General features: G+C 49.6%; 1 protein-coding gene across 5 annotated transcripts in view; it reads right to left on the bottom strand.

Annotated features, from left to right (window-relative positions):
* LOC121167504 (long-chain-fatty-acid--CoA ligase 6) overlaps nucleotides 1-24,130 on the bottom strand; it is a 37,503-nt gene extending 13,373 nt beyond the window's left edge. The window contains exons 1-15 of one of the 5 annotated variants that reach the window (XM_040996943.1): nucleotides 23,912-24,129; nucleotides 20,183-20,297; nucleotides 19,468-19,532; nucleotides 19,086-19,187; nucleotides 18,172-18,271; nucleotides 17,955-17,994; nucleotides 17,511-17,691; nucleotides 16,471-16,503; nucleotides 15,245-15,296; nucleotides 8,037-8,110; nucleotides 6,384-6,461; nucleotides 4,921-5,055; nucleotides 4,437-4,571; nucleotides 3,407-3,502; nucleotides 2,319-2,391 (exon numbers count right to left, since the gene is read on the bottom strand). In XM_040996943.1, coding sequence (XP_040852877.1) covers nucleotides 2,319-2,391; nucleotides 3,407-3,502; nucleotides 4,437-4,571; nucleotides 4,921-5,055; nucleotides 6,384-6,461; nucleotides 8,037-8,110; nucleotides 15,245-15,296; nucleotides 16,471-16,503; nucleotides 17,511-17,691; nucleotides 17,955-17,994; nucleotides 18,172-18,271; nucleotides 19,086-19,187; nucleotides 19,468-19,532; nucleotides 20,183-20,297; nucleotides 23,912-24,106 — 1,474 coding nt within the window. In that variant the 5' untranslated portion in view covers nucleotides 24,107-24,129. Of the gene's footprint in view, nucleotides 1-2,318; nucleotides 2,392-3,406; nucleotides 3,503-4,436; nucleotides 4,572-4,920; nucleotides 5,056-6,248; nucleotides 6,327-6,383; nucleotides 6,462-7,719; nucleotides 7,721-8,036; nucleotides 8,111-15,244; nucleotides 15,297-16,470; nucleotides 16,504-17,510; nucleotides 17,692-17,954; nucleotides 17,995-18,171; nucleotides 18,272-19,085; nucleotides 19,188-19,467; nucleotides 19,533-20,182; nucleotides 20,298-23,911 lie in introns of all 5 variants that reach the window. The other 4 variants (XM_040996947.1, XM_040996945.1, XM_040996948.1 and 1 more) reach the window with 4 other exon arrangements.
* Nucleotides 24,131-24,582: the final 452 nt, after the last annotated feature.

Raw genomic sequence — 24,582 nt, 5'->3', positions numbered from 1 at the left:
TATTTATTACAGGCACCAAGGTGATGCTGTTATTATAGTTGGATAACACAGGAACAGAAAAGCAGGCTAAGGTAACTTGAGCCCCGAAATAAAACTCCAGTTTTTTTTTTTTTAATATTATGTACTTCAACCACAAAAGTACATCTAAGTCATTCTCTGTAGTCATTATGGTTATTGCATAATCCAAGGGCAACATGGATGCTTTTGTTTAAGTAGGTACTAGTCAAGGTTCTGAAAGAAAAGTGACCCAGGTACATGAAAAACAAAGTTGTGACATTTTGATCACTCTTGTAAAAAAAAAAAAACAAAAACAGGCTGCCAAATCCTTTACAGTAACATACAAATCTTACCAATACCTTTTGCAAGGATCCATGGTAAAGATGAATTTAAAAAAAATCTCAATGATTTACATAGGAAAACGCAGACAGTGACATAAGAGGGAAGCAAAATGGTATCCAAATGGAAGAGGGTACAAGAGAATGGCTGGTCAGTATGATGGCAGTGATAAGAAAAAAAAAAAAATTAGTGGGCCAGGTCTTCCAGACATATTACCTGGAGTTTACGAATGGCAAAATGATCCAAGAATTTATTAGGAATCTTTACATAGTTTGTGAGAAAATCATATTACATATGTGTGTGAGTGTATAAACTATGTATAGATTTCAAAGTTTTCTGCACCAATTTTTCACTCCATTTTCCACTAAATTTTTGAAATTCCTTCCTATACAGAAAATGCTGTTTCAGCTAGAGTATAAGGAAACAAAACTCAGAAAAAAAAAAAAAAAACTTTAATCCTTGACTTGGCCAAATATAATTTCAATTTAGAATGTCATTATCATGTTTATGCTACCTCAGATATTCTGAAAATAGTATTTTACTAATAAGCATATTTCTTCAGTATATACCTTATCCCAAATTTTTCAGTGTACAGTTGAGCCAACTTAAGCATAAAGAATGGCCCAAGGCTCACAGAGAAAGTTGGAAGCCTGAAGGATTCTTGCATGCAGTGGTTTTCAGATTCTCCCTGTCTCTGGTGTAAATCTACTGATGGACAACACACGGGCTCCCTGTCACAAAATCATTTCCCTCTCACCCTGAAAGAGTAGTCTTCTCAGAATGCGGGTGTAGAAGGGAGCTGCTGCCCTTGGAGGTTTCCACTGTTTTCTAGACATTAGCATCCCAAGAGATCCTGGTTCCCAAATGGCCTCTGAAATGACTCTTTAAGAAATAGTGCTGGACCTGGTGCCGTGGCCTAATGGCTAAAGTCCTCGCCTTGAACGCGCCAGGATCCCAAATGGGTGCTGGTTCTAACCCTGGCAGCCCCGCTTCCCATCCAGCTCCCTGCTTGTGGCCTGGGAAAGCAGTCAAGGACGGCCCAGAGCCTTGGGACCCTGCACCCATGCGGGAGACCCTTAAGAGCTCCTGGCTTCGGCTGCTATGGTCACTTGGGGAGTGAATCATTGGATGGAAGATCTTCCTCTCTGTCTCTCTCCTCCTCTCTCTCTATATATATCTGACTTTCCAATAAAAATAAATAAATCTTTAAAAAAAAAAAAGGCAGGGCCAGGGGCGGCGGTGGCGCAAGTGGTTAAGTCCTCGCCTTGCACGCCCGGGATCCCATATGGGCGCCGGTTCTAATCCCGGCAGCCCCGCTTCCCTTCCAGCTCCCTGCCTGTGGCCTGGGAAAGCAGTGGAGGACGGCCCAAAGCTTTGGGACCCTGCACCCGCGTGGGAGACCCGGAAGAGGCTCCTGGCTTCGGATCGGCATAGTATCGGCCCGTTGCGCTCACTTGGGGAGTGAATCATCGGACGGAAGATCTTCCTCTCTGTCTCTCCTCTCTGTATATCCGCCTTTCCAATAAAAATAATAAAAATAAATCTTTAAAAAAAAAAAAAAAGGCAAAAGAAAGAGTGTTCTGGCCATATGAATCTGTCTCTTCCTTAAATTCCACATTTGATTCCCAGTGTGTTTCTTTCATTCTAAAATGACTGAAAGCAAAACTGTGTGGCATCTAAAATGTATAAAATAAAAAATTCTAATAAAGGCAATTTTACACCTGGAGCTATATCATGTGACTTATTATTTCCTTTTCTTTCTTTTCTCTTTTACTTCTAACAAAACTTCTGTTCACCTCTAAAACCAGGAAAACACAAAAATGTGTAATAGGAAAACCCCAAGAGACACATAATGCTACAACCCAGACATAACCACCATTCACTTTACATGCAGATTCTCTTCCTCCACAGCAGCTTTAAAGTCTCCTGCCTCCACCTGACAGTGGCCTATGAAACACTCCCACACCTCCAGCCCATCCTACCTGAGGTCCAGTCCCCTGGTGTGGTGAAGGTACATCCAGCTGTGCACTCGGTTTGGCCGTAACCTTCATAAACCTTTAAGCAAAACATGGGAAATCACAATGTGGACTCCTCACCCCTCCCCTCCCTACCCGCCGAGCAGCTGCCCTCTCTAGCCCATTAACTTCCCTTGGACGGGAGGGCCACTCCATGGTGAAGTTAGTGGACGGAGGTTGGGGGGATGCTGGGCTTTGGTGACCCAAGATGAAGCTGAATGCAGACAAGCAGGCCACTTTTGCTTGAAAGAAGTGGTTTTGTTTTGTTTTGCTTTGTTTTCTCCCAGACATTTAGTAGATAAAGTCATGTAATCTAGATAAGGATGTCTGACCACTGACTTCACTTTTCTTTTGGATATTGCATGTTAGATAAACAACCCATTACATGTTTTGTCCCTGTAAGATGTTCCCCTCCAGAGTGTGGCTGATTTGCATGAAAACACCACGTGGGAGAGTCTGCCTTTAGAAGGGGTCAGGCAGCGTTGGTGTGAGATAAGACAAACATGTAAGAACCTCAATGGCTCATAAGGCATGTAGGCATGCTCAGTCATGAACTAGATACGTTTACTTTACTTAACACAAACTCAACGGCCACAACCATGTCCCAACATGCTGCATATGTGAGAAATTAATAAACATCAACTGAATGGATAAATGAAGGAAGAAGTCTTTCAAAGCTTACTGAAGCAAGTAACAACAACCACATGAGCGTTACCTCCCCCTGTGCTCTTTCCCTGGGCCGGGAGAAGAGAGGAATGCACTCTGTGGGCTGGGGATGCAGAACAGGAGCAGGGGCCTCTCCAGAACACTGATGGCCCATGTTTAGGCTAACTGATCCCTCTGTCCTTTGCTGAAAACTTGCAAGCACCGAGGGAAAGGAATTTCCCAGAGTTAACACACCTGGGCTTCCTAGAAAGCATCAAGGTCATCCTGGCCTTCACTGGTTCTGACAAATCGTGTCCCTTATATCTTTTTCTGTACACTGGATGTGATACTACTTTCCTGTCCAAACACACATGCCTCTGTCTCCAAGAAAGGCCACCCAGTGTCAATACCTGGCATCCCAGAGCTGCCCGGAGGAATCCCAAGACTGCTGGCGATACAGGAGCTGCTCCAGTAACAATCATCCGCACACACCCACCAAGACTGGCCTGTAGGGACAGAGACGCACCTGCCTAGGACAAAGGCCTGTGATGGCATCCAGCCCACTCAGGCCCTGTTCAAGGTCCACACTCAACCACCGAACCCTAATTGCAGGAAGTCCCTCCTTGCTCCAAATGATAAATCCAACCTTCCCAGCCACTCAACCCATAATGTGACCAACTTTTCCAAGGAACGTGCCATTCCTCTGTTTGGCATTCTATAATATGGATTCTTGCTTCCTTGAAATACACAGCTGCTTTTTCACCCTCCCATCATTCACAAAGCATTCAAGCAATTACTTAGAACAATTTCTTCCAACCTCCATTTTAATGGCATTTTCTTTTTTCATGTATAAATCAATACCATCCTTTATTTACTATGCGGCGCAGAGGACAAAAGAATACTTGAAACACTTTGTTTCTGTAAGCTGAGCCAAGAGAGCTCAAATATTAATTTTCATAGCTAAAAATAGAGCAGCAAGAATAAAAATGAGTAATGCTGGTAATTACAGATTCCTTGGGTCATGTAGAGCTTGAAGACTAGCAGACACACAGAAATGAGTAACTCATAACCAATCTGGTTTGGGAGAGATTGAAGGGATAAGAAATTGGCATGGAAAAGAAGACTCATGGCCACCTGGCTAAAGCCCTGGTGCTACTGGGAAATCACTGCCAACGTCACAGGAGGGGCAAGCAGAACTTCAGGTCTCAGAAACATCTTGGTGGAGCACTGATCTGATTGCCATGGTCAAAGCCGCGTGCTGCTTGGGGTGGTCAGGACCCTCCTTCCCAGGGGACCCTTCTTGCTAGCTGCTCTCAGCACATATAACACGTGTTAAGAGACTACAGGTTGTTTCTGTAAAGGCTCAAACCTCTCCAGTTCTCCTGTAAGGTCACTCACTGGACACAGGTGTACTCCAGAATCACTTGCTCATTTTCCTACCTGGATCTTATTAAAAAAGAGCTCATCCCAGATGCTGTCATTCCTGATGATCCCGCTCCGGACTTCTGCCTGCTTACGCTTGGCCGCAAACTCCAGGAGCCAGCGCTTTACAGGTGTATTCGCCTGGCTGAAGATCTGCACGAGACAAGTTGGACACATTGTCTGGGCCCCAAGGACCTCACCTCATTACACCCCCATGGCCGGAAATAAGGCCCAGACTGGCCAGCAAAGAAGCCATGCTCCACTGTGCCCCTGCATGGGGCCCCTGAATGTGTGACATGGAACCCAAAAGTAACAGTGCCAAAACCCAGGCATGCTCAGTGCAGATGCAAGTTTTTGAGACAAAATCTCCCTAAACAGGAAGAAACAAAAGAACGGAGTGTGAGAGGCAGAGAATATAAGAGTAAGCTGGGTGGAGGCAGACAGAATCTGCAAGCAGCTGTGCAGCCTCTCAGCCTGGCCAGAGGACTCACACACAACTCACCTTGTCATACATCCGGTTCAGCAGCCGTGGGACTACAGGGAAGATGGTGGGACAAAGAGCCTTCATGTCATCTGAGAGGAGGCGGATGTCCCCTTGAAAGAAGCCAACACGCCCTCCGTGGCAGTAGACAACAGACTGGAAGGAGAGAACAGGGCAGGAGTCCATTAGGGCCATCATTCCCAGACATAGTCCAGAGCTACCTAAAATTCCAGCCGATGTGAAAGGCATGCTGACACCCTGACTCAGTTCTGGCTGTTGCCACGAGACAAGGTGGCTATCCGAGTTGACCACAGTCCCCACCTTCCCAGGAAGTCCCATCTAGAAAGACGACAGAGGATCCAGAGTGGAGTCCTGAGCCCTGGGGAGATGCCACGGGGCCATTTTCACTGGCACTCACTCCCAGTTACTGCTCAGTAACTCCCAGTAACTGTCCAGTTACTGGACACAGGCCACCATGGAGACATAGTTTCAGAGATGTAATACACCCTCCCACTATGTCACTCCAGGTCTTAGAGAGTCCTGAGGCTTCCCCAGTTTTGTACCCATGGGTACTAGACATGATGTTATTCTTGCCTTGTGGTAGTGGTTAGTACTAAAGGTTCCTAACAGGACTAGGAGTACACAAATGGACGTATATACACTCTGTCCTCTAGCACTCCCAGCAATCTAATACGGGAGGCAACATTCTTCATCCCATTTTACAGGTGGGGAATGTGTGGCTGAGGGAACTAAAAACTTTCTCAGGGCCACAAAATCAGTTCATGGTCATTGCTGGCACTCCACACCAGGTCTGCAAGGAAGAAGCACGCTCCATTATAACACATTTCCTCTCAAGGTAAAAGAGAAAAGCTTAAAGTCCCGATTGTTTACAGGCCGGCTCCCTGAGTGACACACGCATGGAGATGTCCTCACAGATATATAGGGAGTCTTGCCCCACTGTGCCTGTACCCCAACACAAGGCTTGCTTCAGGCTCTTTCTAATGTGAGCCCCTGTGGACAGCCAAGGAGCTGTGACAGCTTAACCCTTAACCTGATGCCTTGTTTTCTTTTCTGGGAGTGGTGAGTTATAAAAGGTATGGAACACAGGTGTTTTGGACATGAACACACAACACTTTTGCAAAACTGCAGTGCCATCAGCTAGGATCTCTCTTAGCTCTTGTATGTCTGTGGCTCAGACAAGCTCCAGGAGGAAACAAGCAGACCCCTCTGTGTTACCTTTTGAGAACAGGGCAGTTTAGTCCTACTTCATGCCACCAGTGAGAAGTGACACCGAACTAGGGTTATGGGTTCTAGGCACACACCGTGCCTCCCTGATGCCAGGGCCTTACCTGTACCATTCGCTCAAACATGTGTGCTAAAGGCAAATAGGAAAAGTGCACATCCGCACAAGTGGGAGCCCACTGACTCTGTAAGAAAACACAGGGAGCCCAGGCAAGTCCCGGTCAGCCAGGCGGGCAGCTTACCTGGATTACTCTCTCAAACATGTGAGCCAGAGGCAGGAAGGAGATGAGCACATCGTCCTGTCTCGGAAAGATCACTTTCTGCAGGTGACGGGCATGGGAGACAGAAAGGAAAGAAACACTGACAGGAAGACAACAAGAGAGTCATAAAACAATAAAGAGAAAATGGTCCTGGATGGGCAAACAGGAAGAGGGGAGAGGGGAACAGGGACAAAGTCAGAGACAGAGAGGTGAGAAAGGGTTGGGGAGAGATGACAAAGAGGAAAGGAGAGGAGAAAAGAGGAAAGGCAAGGAGAGGGAGAGAGATGGAAAGGGAGAGGGAACAGGAGGCAGCAAAGGTACGGAAAGAAGAGACAGGGCAGCATAGGAAGCAGAGTGTTAGGTCGCAGCGCCAGTGGATCTAGGTTATCTGCAGAAGCAAAGAGTCACATGAAGCACCCATAAACCAGCAGAGCGGGCTCCGCAGGGCATTTCTCGGGAGGGCCTGCACCTCCCTCGCAGTCATCATCGGCGCCAGCCTGGCTCTCTCCTCTTCCTCCCCACCACCACAGGCTCCACTCCACACCCCACTTCTCTAGTCTCCCTAGGCCGCTGGGGCTTCTGAGGGCCTTGGCGTCTCAGCACTTCCTCATCCTTCCTCCCGAGACAGAGGCTCAGAGAATCTTGTCTATGCCAACTGTGGCTGGAGTCCAAGCCCCAGACAGAGGACACAAGGCCAAGTACTAGCAAGACAGCTGAAGGTGGCCTCTCACGTCACCAGGACCTTAGTGTGGAAAGCTGAGAAGGAGCCCCTAGACCCATGCTCCACCAGCATGGGGACGTTGGGGGCAGCCAACTCCTCAGGAACTCCTCTTGCTGCCTGGCAGGAGCCTGCGCCTTTAGGTTTCCCTGTGGCCCACCCTTTCATAGAAGCCTCTTCTCCACTGGACTGGTTCTGGACCAGTATGGGTGAATCCTGGGAGTCTGGCCCATGGCTCTTAACCCTGGCTCAGTCACCAACAATCTCCAACAGTTGGACATCAAGAGCTGTACTGAGGGGGCACACACTCCACAGGCCACAAGGCAGGGATGCGTGGGAGCCTCTCCCCAGCAGACTTGAGACTCACTCTCCTGAGAAGGTTCGTTCATCCCCCTGAGGGGAAGCACAGGACATACTCACCATGTGTGGGAAAGGGCCTCCTTTCTTACCGGTTATAAAACACTAACATGCTTTTGTCAGCCCAAGAGATCAAGCTTTTTCTGATTTTAGATTACCTCTAAGGACAGCCTTATAAATTAGCAGTTGCCGCTGTTTCTCAGACCCTAGTAGTCCCTTAAACACAAAATGCATGAATTAAACCCTGGTCTCTCGGAAAACATCAAGGAATGCTTTCTAAATAAAGAGTACACAACAAAACCACAGGATAATAATGAAAAACAAAAAAGGTTACGTGCTTTTTTTTCCTATGGGGTCGCAGCACTCTTAGACATCTATAGAACACCTTATCAGATAGGGGCCATTTCCGCATTGCGGGTAACGGTAGGGCTGCTCTGATGAGAACAGAAACTCCTGCTTGTGAGTAACAGCCCAGACTACACTGGAACAAGCAAAGGAAAAGTCCCTGAGGCTTGAGGCTCTCCCCAGGACACCTGCAACGGTCAGTTTACTTTATTCACCTCAGTCACTTTCAGGAAGCCTGAGAAATCAGCCACCACGTTCCCATGGGTGAGCATCGCACCTTTTGGGTCCCCTGAGAAAAGAAAGCAAGAACATCAGTTAGCTGGGAACTTAACAGTCATTCCCTGAGAACACTGCAAGCCGGCAGGCCCAGGCAGAGTCCTGCTGAACCCCTGGTCTTCATCCCCATCACCTTCAGAGTTCTGGGCAGGTGGAAGTGCTCGCAAGCTTCCCCAAGAACACACGCCCCAGTCGCTTTGCACACAGTCAGTGCTCCATTGTTGAATTCACAACCCGATATGCAGACAATGACTTCCTGTATTAGGCAAAGTCCCACGTTCAGGCCAGGCTGGAGACCCACAGGATGGGACAGCTCCTTCTTCCTGCTCATCGGCAGAGATGGGACACAGATGCATCCAGGGACCTTTCACTGCTCAACAGACCTGCTCTCCAGGCACTTCAGGAAGCCAGGGGATACTGGGATGACTCAGAGGCTCTGAGGAAAAGGGAAAGTGGCCCAGCTGGACAGACAGGAGAGGGAAGCCAGCATGGGAACCATTCATGTTGGGGTGAACACTGCCCTGATCCAGCTGCTGGGCCGGTCTGCCAGGGTTCCAACCAAAGGCTTGCCACTCCTGGCAAAACCCTGGTCAGTCATTTCTCTTCTGTTGCTCACCTGAAAAATAGGAACAGTGTTCAACCCTGCTGGGCTGCTGTAGGGCCTAAGGACAGAAACTATGTACAAAAGGTGTGGCAGGTGCCACCTCCCCTTCATGTGAAATTAGCAGGTACAACAGCTGTGAAGTTGCAAAAGCAAACTCCTTTGTGGCATCCTGGTGGTGGCATGCCGAATTTACATAGCAAAGAAACCAATGTGCTAACTTTACAACACTCTCCCAGAGGAGGTAATGAAAGAACTGAACAGAGACTAGCACAGTATTGTACTTAATGTCATTGAATTGTTCAGTTTAAATGATTAATTTTAAGCTATGTGAATTTGCCCCAGTGGCAGAGAAAGAGAGAGAGAGAGAGACTGTGAGACTCTGAGAAGCATTTCTTTGGAAAGAGCTACATGGAATTGTATAAGACATTAAGACACAAAAAGAAATATCCTTTCTCCCAAGCCCAGCATAAAGCCCACACTAACTCAAATCAAGAAAGAACACCCGAGGAGTCCACACATGCTCCCTGAAGTACCGGAGGACATTTGTAAGAAATCTTTTTAGCAAAAGCAAAGCCAAAACCCACTTTGTCCTGGAGATGAATATGACAATTACAAAAGGGACATCAGGATGCAGTCAGTTTGTGGGGGGGGAAGGAGCCCACTTGTCAAGTGGTGGGGAGGGGACAGCAAATGACCCAAGAAAGGGCACTGGCTGCATCAAGAGAACACAGGCAAGTGTCATCCAACAAAAAACGAGTTTGAGAACAATAAACTTCCTTCGGGACTAGGGAGAGGAGCTTTCTCTGGCCCTTACTTAGTTGCAACTTTGGATCCCCACCCTCTCTTGCAATGACCATCAGGGTCGCTTCAGAGCTCCACCAAAACATACACACACACACACACACACACACACACACACAAATTAGACTAGACAAGCAGAGTACAACAGGGAAAGCTTAGAACCAGACAGGAAATGGCCAGCACAGACCCACACGTACTTACTAGGTAGAACACAAATATTAATTACTCCTCACTAAGGTATTGAAGATTTCTCTGCACAGCCCTCCTGAAACTTCTGCACCTCAATTGTTGACATATGCCTTGTTAGAGTTATAACCCAGTTTAGACTATCCTAAAATCTGCCAAGTTCAGCAAAATTATGCTTCAACACTATAAACTGCTAAATACTAAAATGAAAATAGACACGAGACAGCTGAATAGTACCCTATAGCCATTTTAAGGTATATAGCAGCTGGTTCTGTGTATAAACTAAAATTGAAATGTGGTTAAGAACTTGCATTGTTTTTAACTTACTGGTTACTCAATACCATGTCAATTAATTCCATAATGTTGTAAATTGTCATTGATGTTATGTTGTGGTTTTTCATTGGATGGGATGATATTCTGCCAGCTCTGCCTTCAGACCAGAGATGGTCTCCCCAAGAAACTGTTGAATTTACCTGGACAATAAGATGCTGGACTCTATGCTTGGTATACTCTTCCAATGAAAGAATCTTGACTGAATTTGAAATGTAATACAGCAACAAGGTGGAAGAATCCACCATAGGGGGAAGGTTCGGGGAGGGGTTGGGAGATCCCCAGAGCCTATGAAACTGTGTTGCATAATGCAATGTAATTAATAAAAAATATATAAATTTTTTAAAAAGTAATTAAATACAAAGAAGTGATTCTAAAAAACAAAACAAAAACAAAAACAAAAAAACGAGTTTGAATGTTTCTTCTCCCTTCCCAGGGCAGGAGCCTGTTAGCAAGCTGGGGAACAGAAACATGAAAATAGCAGAGAAGAAAAGAAGCTGGACAGTGAGACCCTCTGCTGGCCCTCACAGAGGAGGGATGTTTAAGTCAAGTGCACCAATGCCTAATTGGGACTGACACTTGTAATTCTGAACTAAGAATGTGTTTGTGGGGCTGGTGCTGTGGTATAGCCGGTAAAGCTTCTGCCTATGACACCCACATCCCACACTGGGCACTGATTCATGTCCTGGCTGTTCTACTTTCAATACAGCTCTGCTGCTAAAGGCCTGGGAAGGCAGCAAAAGATGGCCCAAGTACCAGGGCCCCTGTATCCACATGGGACACCAAAAAGTGAACCAGCAGGTGAAAGAGCTCTATCTTCTTTGTCCCTACCTCTCCTTCACTCCGCCTTCCAATAAATAAACCTTTCAACAAAAAGTGATTTGAAAGTTACATTTTTCTAAAAGACAACAGTTAAAATATATTCTTTTTAAAGAGAAAAGGGGCTTTGGGTTGACCTGCCACAGCCTGTTCACGCGACATCCACCCTCAAACCCACGCCCATTGTAAGACATGTCCCTGAGAAGTCTTAGACACGGATCCCACAGAGTATTCTGAGTTTCACTTTTCATCTGTGGACTCATAGCTTCTGGAAGTTCCTAAGAAACGTTCCCAAAGACTAGATCCGAAATCATAACCATCATAAACTACGTGGAGCCCTGTGTTACTGTTTCAGATTTGTGACGCAGCGGATTTGCTCAGGGTGGATTATCTGAGACTCTCAGAAAAAAAGTTTTCATCTGGAAACCTCTGTTCAGTTGAGGCCACACCCCACTCAAGAGTAGTCAGTAGTTACGGAATCCTGCTTAGTGGAAAGACCTCTCTTATTCAGCATGATGGAGAGTTTCACACCTTTTAAAAACCAGGGTTTTCTTGTGACTACAGATGTAGTGTCATCAACTCTGCACAACTTCACAGTATTTTTAAATATTCTGTTGTGCTCAGATTATCTCAAGTCATAGCTAGATGTGGGCCCAAAGGATAAGAAGAGGTGAAGCGAATGCTGGTGACAGATCCTGGGTGGAGACAGCAAACGCCTGTGGGGGTGTATGGGATGAGGCTTCAGAGACCTGCTTGCTTCTCGGATCCACAACAAGCAGATCTCTCCATGGCATAGCTTTCCAATGCAAGATCTGGGCTGCCCACAGGGAACAAAAAAACTACGTCCTTCTAGAGAGACCTCTGTGTGACTGAGGAGGCAGGATCCAACCGCAGACCTTCCCCGGCAACCTCTCCAAGAGGTGCTACCCCCAACACGGGATCCCCATGTCCCAGCAGTGTGCAGCCTAGTTACTGCCCATTTCCCACTGCCAACTTGTAAACTGATTCTCCTTGCACTTCATTTCCTCCCTGGCTCATGAAGTAACTCTTCCTTTCAGATCCTGCAAACAGCCCTTTGGCTTCAGCCAGTGTCCCTCAGTGGGCCTCCCACGGCTGTTATGCACTAAGGCTTTTTGCTGGGTGCATGTCTGTGTCTGCCCTGCATGTGTGGAACTGAGGCTTGGCAACCATGCTGAGGGCTCCTATGGCCACCTGCTTCTGCCTTTATCTAACAAAATGTGAGCTGCAACAGATACACAAGTTTTATGTTACAGGGCAGGAGCTCATCACCCAGTTACAGGCTTCCAAACCTCCTTTAGAATTGAGTTTGACTTCTACTGATCCTTTACTAATAAGTTCTGCTTTCTATATCAGACTTGAGGGCCAGCACGGAAAGAAATCATAACTACGTTACAGGACATCCACTAATGTGCTAGGCATTTTACTCGCAGTATCTAAGTAATTTCTTGAAACAACTTGGCACAGCTGGTGTAAAAACCGTCTGTTTAGCATTCAAGGAAACTGAGGCATGGGCAAGGTGAAATAATTCTGAAGCTGCACAGCAGATGCAGCCGAGATACACCTTTGTGTGTGGGGTTATACCCAAGGGAACAAAATCAACAGGTGATGGTGAGTGCTTGTTGCTGAGAACAAGGCGGTTGGGCATTTACATGCTTCGGAAGTGAGTGCAGCTGGCTGGACTTAATAGGCATCACTCAGAACAGAAAGGATGCCCCTATTCCAGGCTTCCCTTCCTGATGCCAGTGCAGAAGACCTACTTGGCTCCTTCCTTCCCAGTACAAACCCCTTTCCCACATTCCCCTCATCCCCCTCTCTCCTTTGCAGGAGGATTCAGTCTGTCGCTGGCACAGCACTTCCACGCCCAGGTTTCCTCCCACCTGCGGGATTCCTCTATGCAACCGTCTCCAGATCAATCCAGCTGCTCCTTTCCACCCCGCCCAGTCATGGCCCTGGAAATTTGTAGTTCCAGTGCCAGGGGACACCTCTCACAGCAACTGACAGAGTGTGTCCTCTGGACTCTGATCCAGTCCCACCTGCACCTGCCTCCCCCGCTTCTCAGCAGGCCTCCTCCCTGCCCCCAACAGACCAAAACTTCAGGAGTTCTGCTCCCCTCTGAGCATTGCCTCTCCTACTCCTAAGTCCAGTGATCACTTCTCAACTCTAAGAAACATCTCAGTAGTCTTCAAGAAAACAGCCCCCAACCCTTGGCACCCACCAGCTCCCATTCTCATTCTTTGTCATCTCTTCACAGCTCAGAACAACAGTTCTCTTCTAGCATAGCATATGGCAAGAAAAAAGGCCCAAATAAGCATACAGCTCAGTGGGTTTTCTCCAAGTAAGCTCACCTGTGCCACAGCACCCAGGACAAAGCCAGGAGCTCACCAGTATCCCAGAAGTCCCTGGAATCCTTTCAGAGCACCCCTCTCCCACAAGACAACTGCTGTTCTGACTTCCAAAGCCCAAGAGTGCCTCATCAAGCTTTGCAATTTTAGATAAAATAACATGATCTTTTATTTCTCGGTTCTCTGCTCAGCTTTGCAAGACACCACCCTAGCAGGCAAAAAACACCCTCCTGCTGACAGGCGTGTGAATTAACTCCAGAGCTCATCCTAACAAACGCGTTGCTGTGAGCATGACAGAGCTTGGCTTCAGTGACACAGCCAAGTTTCTTGGAAAAACTAAGTACACACTCATTTGTTCAGGCCTCTTGGGAGAATTATATACACACTGTTCAGGCCTCTATCCACCGCTTCTCTACTCCACACCCCATGATGAAGAGCACTGGCAGGTGCTTTTGTGACAATACCTCTTGGGGTCTACTGACCATAGACAATGCTCACAGACTCAGTTCTTCTGTAGCTTCCCCACTGCACCTGCACAACAGCCAGTTGGAACTCTTTCCCACCCACCGCCCTCTCCCACCCTTTACTCAGCTCTTATCACTGTTCCTGAGCCCTGATCCCTGCGCACTCTGCCTCCCTTGGAATGGTGTTTTCTGTCCTACTGCCAGTCCTCCGCCCATTCTATTCCCTCTGCTGGGAAATGCCCCTCTGCCTCTTCTCTAATTGTGATCTCACAGGACTCTCAGGCTGATTCCTGAGAATCCTGTCTGTATTGGCCTTTCACGGCTGTAAGGTGTGTCTTCCTCACTCTTTCATACTCAGTCTCTTGTGCTGGATCTCATGCACAGCACATAAGTGCACACATTAGCTCCTGTAGACAGATTGGATTTCTTTTCTGATGGGGCTTAGCAGAATATAGTATCAATCTTTAAACCCACTTGAGACAATGGAGAAAAAAGTTAAAGTGAATAAAGCCATGTCAATCACGACCCATGGACACAAATGACCTTGCTCATGGAGCTGGTCAATGGCTCAACAGATGTCTCCGAGGCTATCAAAGCTGTGGGGAGCCCCCCTTCAATGTCCACAAGAGCCATCGTCAAGACAGATGGGTCCTTAGTCTAGGAAAACCTGGGAGCGTCTCCTCTGTCTCAGACAAGGCAAGTTGCTGTCTGCCTGTCCTGTTAGCTGAGATGGAGAGGTAGCAAGGAAAAAAGATCTGGACTGGGAGTTATGGGAGAGGGCACAGGTTCTGGTGCCCCAGCCCCCCCACCACCTCCTCCCGGAGCAAGGATGCTGGCCAGCTCATTCACCTCAGAGGCCAAGTGAGGATGAACAGGCACACTGATCTGTGCTATGCTATGCCATGGACTTTGGGAGCATCCTACCTTTCCCGGAAGCCTTCATTGACTGTCCCTGTCCATGCAGATGCAAGTGTTCCTCTATTAGCACCATGGAAGGAGCACTGCCTCTCCACTGGGTCCTCCCCACCAGTCTTTCCCAGTCTTGCACTGCCTTCTCACCCACAACTCCATCTCGTTCTTGACACTTTTTAACTAACCTCCTCACAGGTGAGGAATTGTGAGGGCAGTGGCGGTAGTGAGTGTCCCACAGCAAGGGGTTGGGATAGGATTCACCCTAGACTCTCAACTGCCACCCCCTCCACTCTTTCTCCAGTTACTGGCAAGCAGTCACAGGCCAGGCTGGGAATGGGAAGTACCTGAGGCAAGAGCTGTTTCCCAAAGAGAAGAGACCCAAGGAGGTAAGTCCTACCTGCAGCACGTGTACCCAACTGCCAAGGTCTCTCCTGGCAGTATCTGGACCTCCCAGCCCACTCTGTTCCTCTGCAACTGGCCACTCCTGTTGCTGCCTGCTACTGGTCACTGGCAGCAGCAGCGAGGGAGCCCCAGTGTCTGGAGGCAGGCATCAGACAAGGCTCAGTCCATTTCACAGATAGGGTCCATGATACCACTGCGGTCAGCTACCAGGCTGCCAGGGATGGGTGCGGGAGACCCTGCCTGCCAACCAGGCTACCTCTACTTACCTGTCGTGCCACTTGTAAAACATACAATGGAGAGGTCATCAGGCCGCGGGGGCTGCAGGAGTGAGAAGAGGCATGTGTTAGGGAGAACCAGGACAGCCAGTTAGGGCAGAGCCTGAGATGCCTGGGCCCTGCTGCCAGCCAGCCCTGCAAGTGCTGCAGGTGGGTATGGCTAGGTGCCGAGCATGCGCTCAGGAAAAGGAAAAAGAAACTGAGGCAACCAAACTGGGGTGTGGACAGTGACCTGGCCCACCACTCCCCCACACCTGGCCCTCTGTCTTCTCTTCCTCAACCCTCAGCTAAATTCTCCTGGGAGGAAACAGGCAGCAGTGGCCACACTTACACCCCTGCCAAAGCCTTCATCCTGCTGACAATGTGCCTCAGTTCCCCCCTTCCTTCCTATTTTCTTCCACATATCTGAGGATGGACTTGGGAACACAACATGGGACTACAGAATTGAGTTATACACTGTGTCACCCAAACTGCTTGGCACCCAGACTTGGGCCCAACTCAAGGGCATACGGTCCCAGAGTCACCAGGCAGAGATCACCAAGTCTCTTTCACATACAGGGATAGATTTCCTTGAAGTGATAGTATATGAACTGAGATGGGACCAGTGTGGCAGCATAGCACATTAATCCTCTATCTGTAGTGCTGGCATTCCTTATGGTATGGCACTAGTTTAAGTCCTGGCAGTTTCACTTCTAATCCAGCTACCTAATGGCCTGGGAAGCAGGATGATGACTTAAGACCTTGGGCTCATGCACCCACAGGGGAGACCCAGAAGAAACTCCTGGCTCCCAGCTCGGCACTGGATCAGCTCTGGCCATTGCAACGCTATGGACAGTGAACCAGCGGATGGAAGATCTCTCTCTCTCTCTGTAACTCTTTCAAGTAAATAAGTAAATATTTTTTAAAAAGAGAGAGATGGAAATGCAAGCAAGATTTCTCTAAATGAAGTGGGAGGTCAACTTGAGGAGAGAAAACTAGCTTGGGCACAGGTGCAGAGACACAAGAGTTAGGCTGTGGGAAGTCAGTGAGCGGCAAGCACTTCTCCAAGGCTGGAGGCTGCTGGAGGCTGCTGGAGGCTGCTGGAGGCTGCTGGAGGCTGCAGCCTGGGAGCCGGGCAAGTGCCAGTCATGAAGGTCACACAGGAGAGGTTCCTGTGAGGACAGATTCCACCCGCCACCTTGCCCAGGAAGGACCCGTGGGCAGACAGATGTGCTTACCACGGGAGCACGGTGATTCTCCTGGCCACAGTCCTGAAACGAGAAAATGCTTTTTAAAAAAAAAAAAAAGCTCAAAAGCTCTCAGAAGTCAGGTGAAAGAGAGACCAGACAAACCCCAACATAGTGGGCAGTGCTCCTAAATGAGTCCCAGAGCCCAGGATTCCCTGAAGATGCCACCTGTGTGGCCACCACTTAGCGCCCATTCCTGGTGGAGATCTCTCCTAGGTCTAGCTTGAGGCTCCTATAAGAGAGGGTTGTTGCAGAAGGAGTGGCCAGCTTGCAGGTCACAGGCTCACCCACACCTCACAGACATAAGCATGAGTCCAGGGCAAGCCAAGGCATCGTGCATGTACCAAGAGGACAGACAGCACTCAGAGTTTGGGACGCACTGGAGAGGTTGCCCACAGGGTGTGAGTGCAAGCTGGGTGGCCTGGGCTTATAGGTATGGCTGCTGGAGGTGTACATGCTCATAGATGGGGGAGCGGGAGGAGATGGAGAAGGTTCAGGCCCTGCCACCAGTGAGCAGGTGCTACTGAGCACGGCCTGAAGCCCTGGAGGCCAGGATATCCTGCACTGCCCCAGCAGGCCACAAGCTGCCACCAACTGATGCCTTGGGGAGGCCATGCCCCGTAATATCAATCCTGCTGACACTGAGGGTCTGGATCGCATTTGCAAGAATCCTCACCAAGATGCCTGGACTTTGTATCTACAGTTCTTGGCACAGACAGGCTGATGCAGACAAAAGTAGAGAGGCTACAAGGAAGTATCAGTACCTTCTGGGCAGGCTGGCATCATCACAGTCTATCAGTGCCTGAGGCTATGAACTGTGCCACCTACAGGGTCAGTCTCACAGAGTACATATGAGGGCACCAACTCCTGCATCCACTTCCAGTTCTTGCAAAAGCTTCCCTGTCTCCGCTGGTTCACCCCGAGGACCCAGAACCACCCTTTCAGGGCACGAGAAGAGCAGAGAACCAGCAGCTCCAAGGCAGCAGCCAGCCAGCGGTCGGCTTAGCCAGCAGGCTGACGCGGGCCCTCACCTCCACAGCCTGCATGGACTTGAGCAGCACTCCGCACTTCTTCCCCCTCTCCTGCAGAGCTTCCTCAAACGGCTCCATGAGGATGATCAGCTTGAGCCCTGGAGTCTCCTTCTTCTCCACGTGCTCCAGCAGGAGGCCAGCCTTCCAAGCTTTGTCCACGATCACAGTGCTGATATCAGCTGTAGGGGTCACCAGAGAGTCAGGCTGTGACCAGGACAGCACTGTCATGGCTGCATGTGCCCACAGCTTGTGTGCAAATTGGGCCATGAGGATGTGTGCCTGACACACAGGACTGTGCTGTGAGTCCTGGGTAGAGGGCGAGGGATCATCCTGGAGCTGACTCCAGGCTCTCAGCTCAGTCCTGCTTCTTCCCACACCGGCTTGAGACAGTCACACCCGCTAGCAACTGTTCCCAGCAGCTGAGACCCTCCAAGAGCGGCAGCCTGGGTGGAGTTTGTGTTGGAGGCTCCTCTGCAGACCAGGCCTGAGGAACAGCCTCCAGGTGAAACCCAACTGGGAAAAGCTGGGATGCAAGATGCCAACCTGGCAGCCCAACTGTGAGCCCCTACTGCTTTCTGAGAACAGAAACAAAGCACATCCAGGGTGAGAGACGGGGAGCATGCAGTGAGACTCTGGGGCCAATAGTGGCAGAGAGGCTTACCTGTATTGATGATATAGCGGATAACTCCAGGTCCCAGGGTGTCATAGAGCGGGACTACCACCATGGAATACGTATAGCAGGCCAGCTCTGCAATGATCCACTGTGGAGACACAGGGCAGGAAACGGGAGTTGATAAAATAGCTGCACCATCCTTTGGCCTAGGTGACCAGGGTTCTGTCCTAGGCCCTATGCATGGGCTCTCTGCGTGTGCCAAGGAGTCCATGAGGCTGATTTTCTGCACCTGCTCACCTGCAACCTTCTGTACCAGGTTGCCCCAGTCATTAAGTAACTCTTTGATTTCATATCCCAACAATCCCATGTCCACTTCCAGGGTCTCCCTCTTGGCTCAAGGGCAGCTGTCTGCAAAGCTGTGTGTGTTGGGGGTGGGTGTGGAGTTAATGGATCCTGGCTGGAGAGTCTGTTCCTGATGGGGAACAAAGCCATGGTGGGAAGCAAGTGTGGCATGGTTCAAGGGTTTCCCTACAAACAGTGGGAGAACTGTTCCCTAGTACCAAACCCTATTCCACAGATACCTGTATTCAGTTAAGGGATGGGCCCTGTGCAGCAGCCTAGTAGCTAAAGTCCTTGCCTTGCGTATGCTGGGATCCCATATGGGTGCTAGTTTGTGTCCTGGATGTTCCACTTCCCATCCAGCTCCTTGCTTATGACCTGGGAAGGCCATAAGCAGTATAGGATGGCCCAAAGCCTTGGGACCCTGTACCCATGTGGGAGACCCAGAAGAAACTCCAGGCTCCTGGCTTCAGACAGGCTTAGCTCTGGCCATTGCAACCATTTGGAGAGTGAACCAGTGGATGGAAGATCTTTCTGTCTTTCCTTCTTTCTATAAATCTGACTTTCCAATAAAAATAAATGAGTCTTAAAAAAAAAAAGAGTTAGTTAAGGGAGAAGCTCACCTCTGGCCGATTTTGTGCAAAAACACCAATAAACTGATCTGTAGATGCTTTACAGTTGTGCTGGAGAAGTCCAGATCCTAGGAATTCAGCCCTGTCCGCCACCTGCGCATAGACACAAGGGAGGTCCCGTGAAGACAAGGACCCTTCAGCAGGAGAGCCAAGAGCCTCAGCCAGGGCTTCTATAGGTCAGGGAGACTGCCTTGGTTGCCTGCCTGTAGATGCTCAAAGCTCCTACAGGCCGCAGCCAGAGGCTGGGAGACTGGCCAAGCATGCCAGGGGAATAAAAAGTGCCAAGACCGAGCAGGGTGCCCCCCAAGCTTCCCACTCCCTCGTACCAAGATCCCATGAGTGGGCGTGGTGGGATCTTGCCTTTGTCACTCACCTCCTGGTAGGACAGCCACTGATACGGCTGATTGGGCTTCCTGAAGCCCAGACAGGGCCCGTTCCCTGCAGAGATAAACAAGCAAGAGGGCAGGAAGGGTGGGCCACCTGTACTACCCATCAGACACCTGGAAGAACAGTCCATCTATGGGGTCCCATTGGCCAGTGCATTCCTCTCACTTCCCACCCCTCACCCAGCTGGCTTTCTAATCTGCTAACACCAAAGAGGGCTGTAAGTACACAAGCCTGGCACCTCCCAGAGACCATGGAAGCCTCGTAATGGAATCAGTGCAGAGCCCAAGCACTCCATGATTCAGCTGATGGTCCCTACTACAGGCCCAAAAGGATACAGATAATTAGAGGGCCACAGGGAGGAGGTGGCAGGCTTGCCCTCCAACTCCATCCCCATGCCTCCCATCCTGGGGGCACCAAGGCATTGCAGAGGCTCAGGTTCAAAGCCATCAAACCTGGCACAGCAGCTGCCAGTGGGGCATATACATTATGGACTAAGAGATGGTCTGTAATGAGGCAGCCTGGGGAGCTCAAACAAAGCTGAATCTATGACCCTGTAAGGTGGCTGCTCCTCTGACTGGGGCAGGGAGTGGCTTCTCCCTCAGGAACCTGGGCACTGCTCTCCTGCCACATCACCCGGCCTGGGCTTGCTTACCCAGCCTTGCACTCACCCATCCTCTCCATCCCTGCCAAGCCCTTCTCACCTGAGATACTGAGCCCACGGCGGAACACCTGGTACATGGTCCGGGCATCATCGTAGTAGTGGGTGAGCAGCTCAGGGCCACCACTGATCACAGACCTTCGAGCCCCACCACTGTCCTACAAGTCAAGCACAGGCAAGAGAAGCTGACTGGGACTGCGAGACAGGCCAGGAGAGAGGCCTAGCAAGCTCAAGGCTGAACACAGCTCGACTATACACTGGATCCAAAGGCCTGGAGGTGCTCAGGTACTCCCACACACATGATCTTTGCATGCCTACACAGTACATACTGGATCTAAACATCCACACTGAAGAACTGGCTTATGCACACAACCCAGGACACCAGTGGCTCATGCAGACACTCGATACTCAATAGCACCTATGCACCAGGTCAGCATTCACAAACTATCTGGAGTGTTCATCTACTGTCCACACATATCCACATGATGGAGAGGTGAGCGCTGGCCGACGGTCTGGATATCCCCTTCCATGAGTTAATTCTACACCCTTAAGTGAGAAACTATTTGGGTACAGACTTTATCTAAGAAGGCTGCTGTCTACTACTCACATTAACAGAATGAACTAGGTGGACTATGCTGAAGCTCCTTACCGCAGACAGAGGAGGCTAGAAAGAGCACAGGCTGAAGCATGCAAGTCGGCTGGGGTTGGGGAGAGGGCAGGGGGCTCCTGGGCCCTCGGTCATGCAGATCCAGAGCAGGAAGACAGCCAGCACTGCTATGCAGGCAGCAGAGAGGAACAAAGCTTTTCCTTCCTCCCTTCCCTCCCATCCTACTGCCCTCCCCAGGCTCTACTGGCTTAGAACTCTAGTGCCATAGTGCCACCTCTTCTCTGAGCCTTATTTGGGTTGCCCTGGGATGGCCCAAAGCCTGTCACTTCTTTTTGGAACATCATGAAGAAGAATGGCTGGAAGGACCACCATGCTAACACCCACAGGCTGCTCACAAGGGCTTCAGAAAGGAATGCTTGCAAACACTGGGATCAGGAAAGACTGGTGTGGGCAGCTGGGGATACATGAAGTCAGTTCTGGTTAGCAGTAGGACACAAGCAGGAGGCAGCAAGAGGAGTGTGTTCCAGGGACAGAGGAGGCCCAGGCTACTGCATATGTCAGGAACTCCAGCTTGACTGTCAACCTAGGATTTTCAGATGGTTTGTTTATTCATTTGTCTGAAAGGCAGAGTAAGAGAGAGGAAGAGACAGATGGCCACTATAACTGGGTCAGGGGTAGTCCAAAGCCAGGAGACGAGGTGTCTGCACTTTGGGCAGTGGGGAGGCAGGGAAGAGATGCAAGCAGGGGAAGTAAGGTGACTGCAATTCTGTTTCCCAACACAGAGCACAGAGAGCAGATCTGGTCCCCTCTTGCCTCTCTCACTGCCCCTCCTACAGCCTCTCTGACCTTCTCCACTGCCAAGGTGAGGCCAAGAAGGGCTCAGGCTTCCCAGAAAGGGAGGCCTTGGCTTCGACTATACCTTGGTCTCTCAACCAAGGAACTCACTCAGTGTGGCCTCCTCATCCTGAGCCACAGCCATGCTCTTGCCATTCTAACCCAGTTGAGGCCACTGTCACCTCCAACACCCACAGCTGTTTCCTCATACCAGCATGATCTGTGCAGATCTCTGTCCAACTAAAACCCAAAATAAACCCATGCTGGCCACTCCAGTAAGGCCTTGTTTTTGTTTATCAGTCCAGGTGAGTTCCCGCCAAAAGCTTGTATATGGAGCAGCCACTATGGCACAGCACACTGTCTCTACCTACAATGCAGTTTGAGTCCTGGCTGCTCCATCTTCAATTCAACTCCCTCTAATGTGCCTTGGAAAGCTTCTGACTCAAGTGTTTGGGCCCGTGTCATGGGAGACCCAGAAGAAGCTCCAGTTGCCTGTCTTAAGCCGTTGTGCCCATTTGGGTAGTGAACTAGTGGATGTAAGATTCTCTTTCTGTGTCTCTTCCTCCTTTCTCTGTAACTCTGCCTTTCAAATAAACTTTTTACAAGTATACACATATACTTTTACATACTTTATACACGTAATATACTTTATATATGTATGTATGTATATTTAAAAGCTTATATGCATATACACACCCAAACAACAGCTACAACCACAACCAGTCCCCTACCCCGGCCCATCCCACCATTCTTAGCAATTTCTTTACATCATTCCCTCAAATCCTTGTCCCACTTGGGGAGAGCTGCTTTCATTACCCACTTGACAGCCCAGGACATTGAGGCTCACACAGGTGAGGAAGTGTTGAGGGACCCAGAGCTCGACTGACTTACCACCTGTCTTCAGGCCAGGACTTGCCAGCCGTCAAAGGCCATTCTCACGACTGCTCTGCCTGCCCCTTTCCACCCACGTGCTGTATCATGCACCTGTGCTTTTGTACACCTCATTCTTGAGGCTAGAACACCACCCTTCAGATCCCAGCCCTTATCTTGGCTTGGACCTTCTTCTCCAGGCAAAACTCTCCCATGCTTGTCTTTGCACTGTCCAGAGCTAACAAGGAAGTCAGTGACAGAATGGGCAGCACATCATTCAAGAGACAGGATCTCCATGTACTTGCGTAGGACAGAACCCTCAAAGGAGGCTGGCTGCCACCAGCGAGGCAGATCAGGAGCTTTACAGTACACACCTCGTTGTCTCTTTTGTTCTGTGTCAAGATGTGAAGAAGGCAGCTTCAAAAGTTCATTGAAAGAAAAATTAAAAAAAAAAAAGTTTTTCAAAGAAAAAAGAAAAAGAAAACCCACACTGAAAACCAGGCACAGGGCCTGGCGTAGAGCTTGGTGGCTGGGATCCTCGTCTTGCATGCACTTGGATCCCCTATGGGTGCTGGTTTGTGTCCCGGTAGCCCTGCTTCCCATTCAACTCCCTGATTGCAGCCTAAGAAAGCAGTCAAGGACGGCCAAGACCTTAGGACCCTGCACCCACATGGGAGACCTGGAAGAGGCTCCTGGCTCTGGATTGGCTCAGCTCCAGCCACTGCAGCCACTTTGGAGGTGAATTAGCAGATAGAAGATCTATCTCTCCTCCTCTCTGTATATCTGACTTTCCAATAAAACTAAATAAATGTTAAAAGAAAAAATAAACGAAATCTAGACACAATGTTCTCATAATATACATTTTTCCATGAGCTTTTTGAAGATGCATTATGCTATCCACTGAAAATGAACAGAGTTAAAGTTTATGGGGGAAAAAAAGACCAACTTTTTAAAAGGCAAAACAAATTCCACAAGTTTAATAAAATACCAAACTCTACCAGTCCATCTAGGCTTAGCCAGGGCTACCTGCTGGGTCAGCAGACCTGTTGCCCCACAGCAGCTCCTTCTGTAAGCCCAGGTGCTGTGGCACAGAAGAACCCAGGGGGCACCTCAGTTCTGGGTCCCAACACCAACCAGGATGAGGCACGAGGAGAGCCTGGGATGGAATTTTCTTGGCAGCCCTTTAGACCTAGTTTGATTTCCCCCTGAGACACCAGGGAACCAACCCCCTACCCAGAGGCCTCAGGGCAAAGCCAAAGTCAGGCTCTGTCCAGTGGCAGGCCCTTGGAAAGGAAGTAGGACACCCCGACCCAGGCAGCCACAGACTTACTGGATGACTGCCACAGGAAATCAGGATTCTCTGGGTCTTCTGGGGTCAAACAAGCCGACCCCTGGACTTGGGCCTTCAAAACACCAGTCCATTGCCCATGACATCCCCCAGCCGGAGGCTCCCCTGCTCACCTCCACTTCTTCTGACTGCTTTAGGAGGTCGCACGGTGGTTGCAAGGCCTTTGGCCGGTGAGTGAACCAGTAGGCGAGGATCGCAGCCAGCGCACCCACACTCACCAGGGTGGTGGCTGAGAGGCTGCGGAAAAACTGGCCCAAGTCACCCAGCTCAGGCAGCCGCAGCATCCTCAGGATCTCTTGCGTCTGCATCTTCTCCAGAAGTGAAAGGACAAACTCTGCAGATGACAAGAGGCAGATGAGGGAAGAGACCTGGCAGGTGGGTGGGCTCGGGGTGCTGCCGGACCACAAGAGGCTCTGGTCCAACAGCCTGGCAGGCAGGCCCTGGGCTGGTAGGCGTGCCAGTCTCCCGGGAACAGAACAGCACTCCCCAGAAGCAGGCCCCTTGCACTGTCCACATAACCTTCCTCACAGACCTGAGGCCCAGGCAATTGTGGCAGTAGCTTCCCTTCTTGGGAAGTAAGGAGAAACGTAAAAGTGGCCACTCTGCAGCCATGGGTAGGTGCCAGTGAACACTGAGGGTGAAGAGATTTACACTGAGACACTGTTGTAGCAGAGGCGCAGACAGAGCAGGAAAAGTTCTGTATTTCACAACCCTTTTCCTTCAAGTCGAACATGTTCCATGCCCTGCACCTCCACTTTCCCATCTTTAAAATAGGTGTAGCACC

Source organism: Ochotona curzoniae, unplaced genomic scaffold, assembly GCF_017591425.1.
Source record: "Ochotona curzoniae isolate NIBS_2020 unplaced genomic scaffold, NIBS_Ocur_1.0 patch380, whole genome shotgun sequence".
Classification (NCBI taxonomy): Eukaryota; Metazoa; Chordata; class Mammalia; order Lagomorpha; family Ochotonidae; genus Ochotona; species Ochotona curzoniae.
The sequence above is the reverse complement of the archived record's forward strand: the minus strand, read 5'-3'. Positions and strand labels throughout refer to the sequence as shown.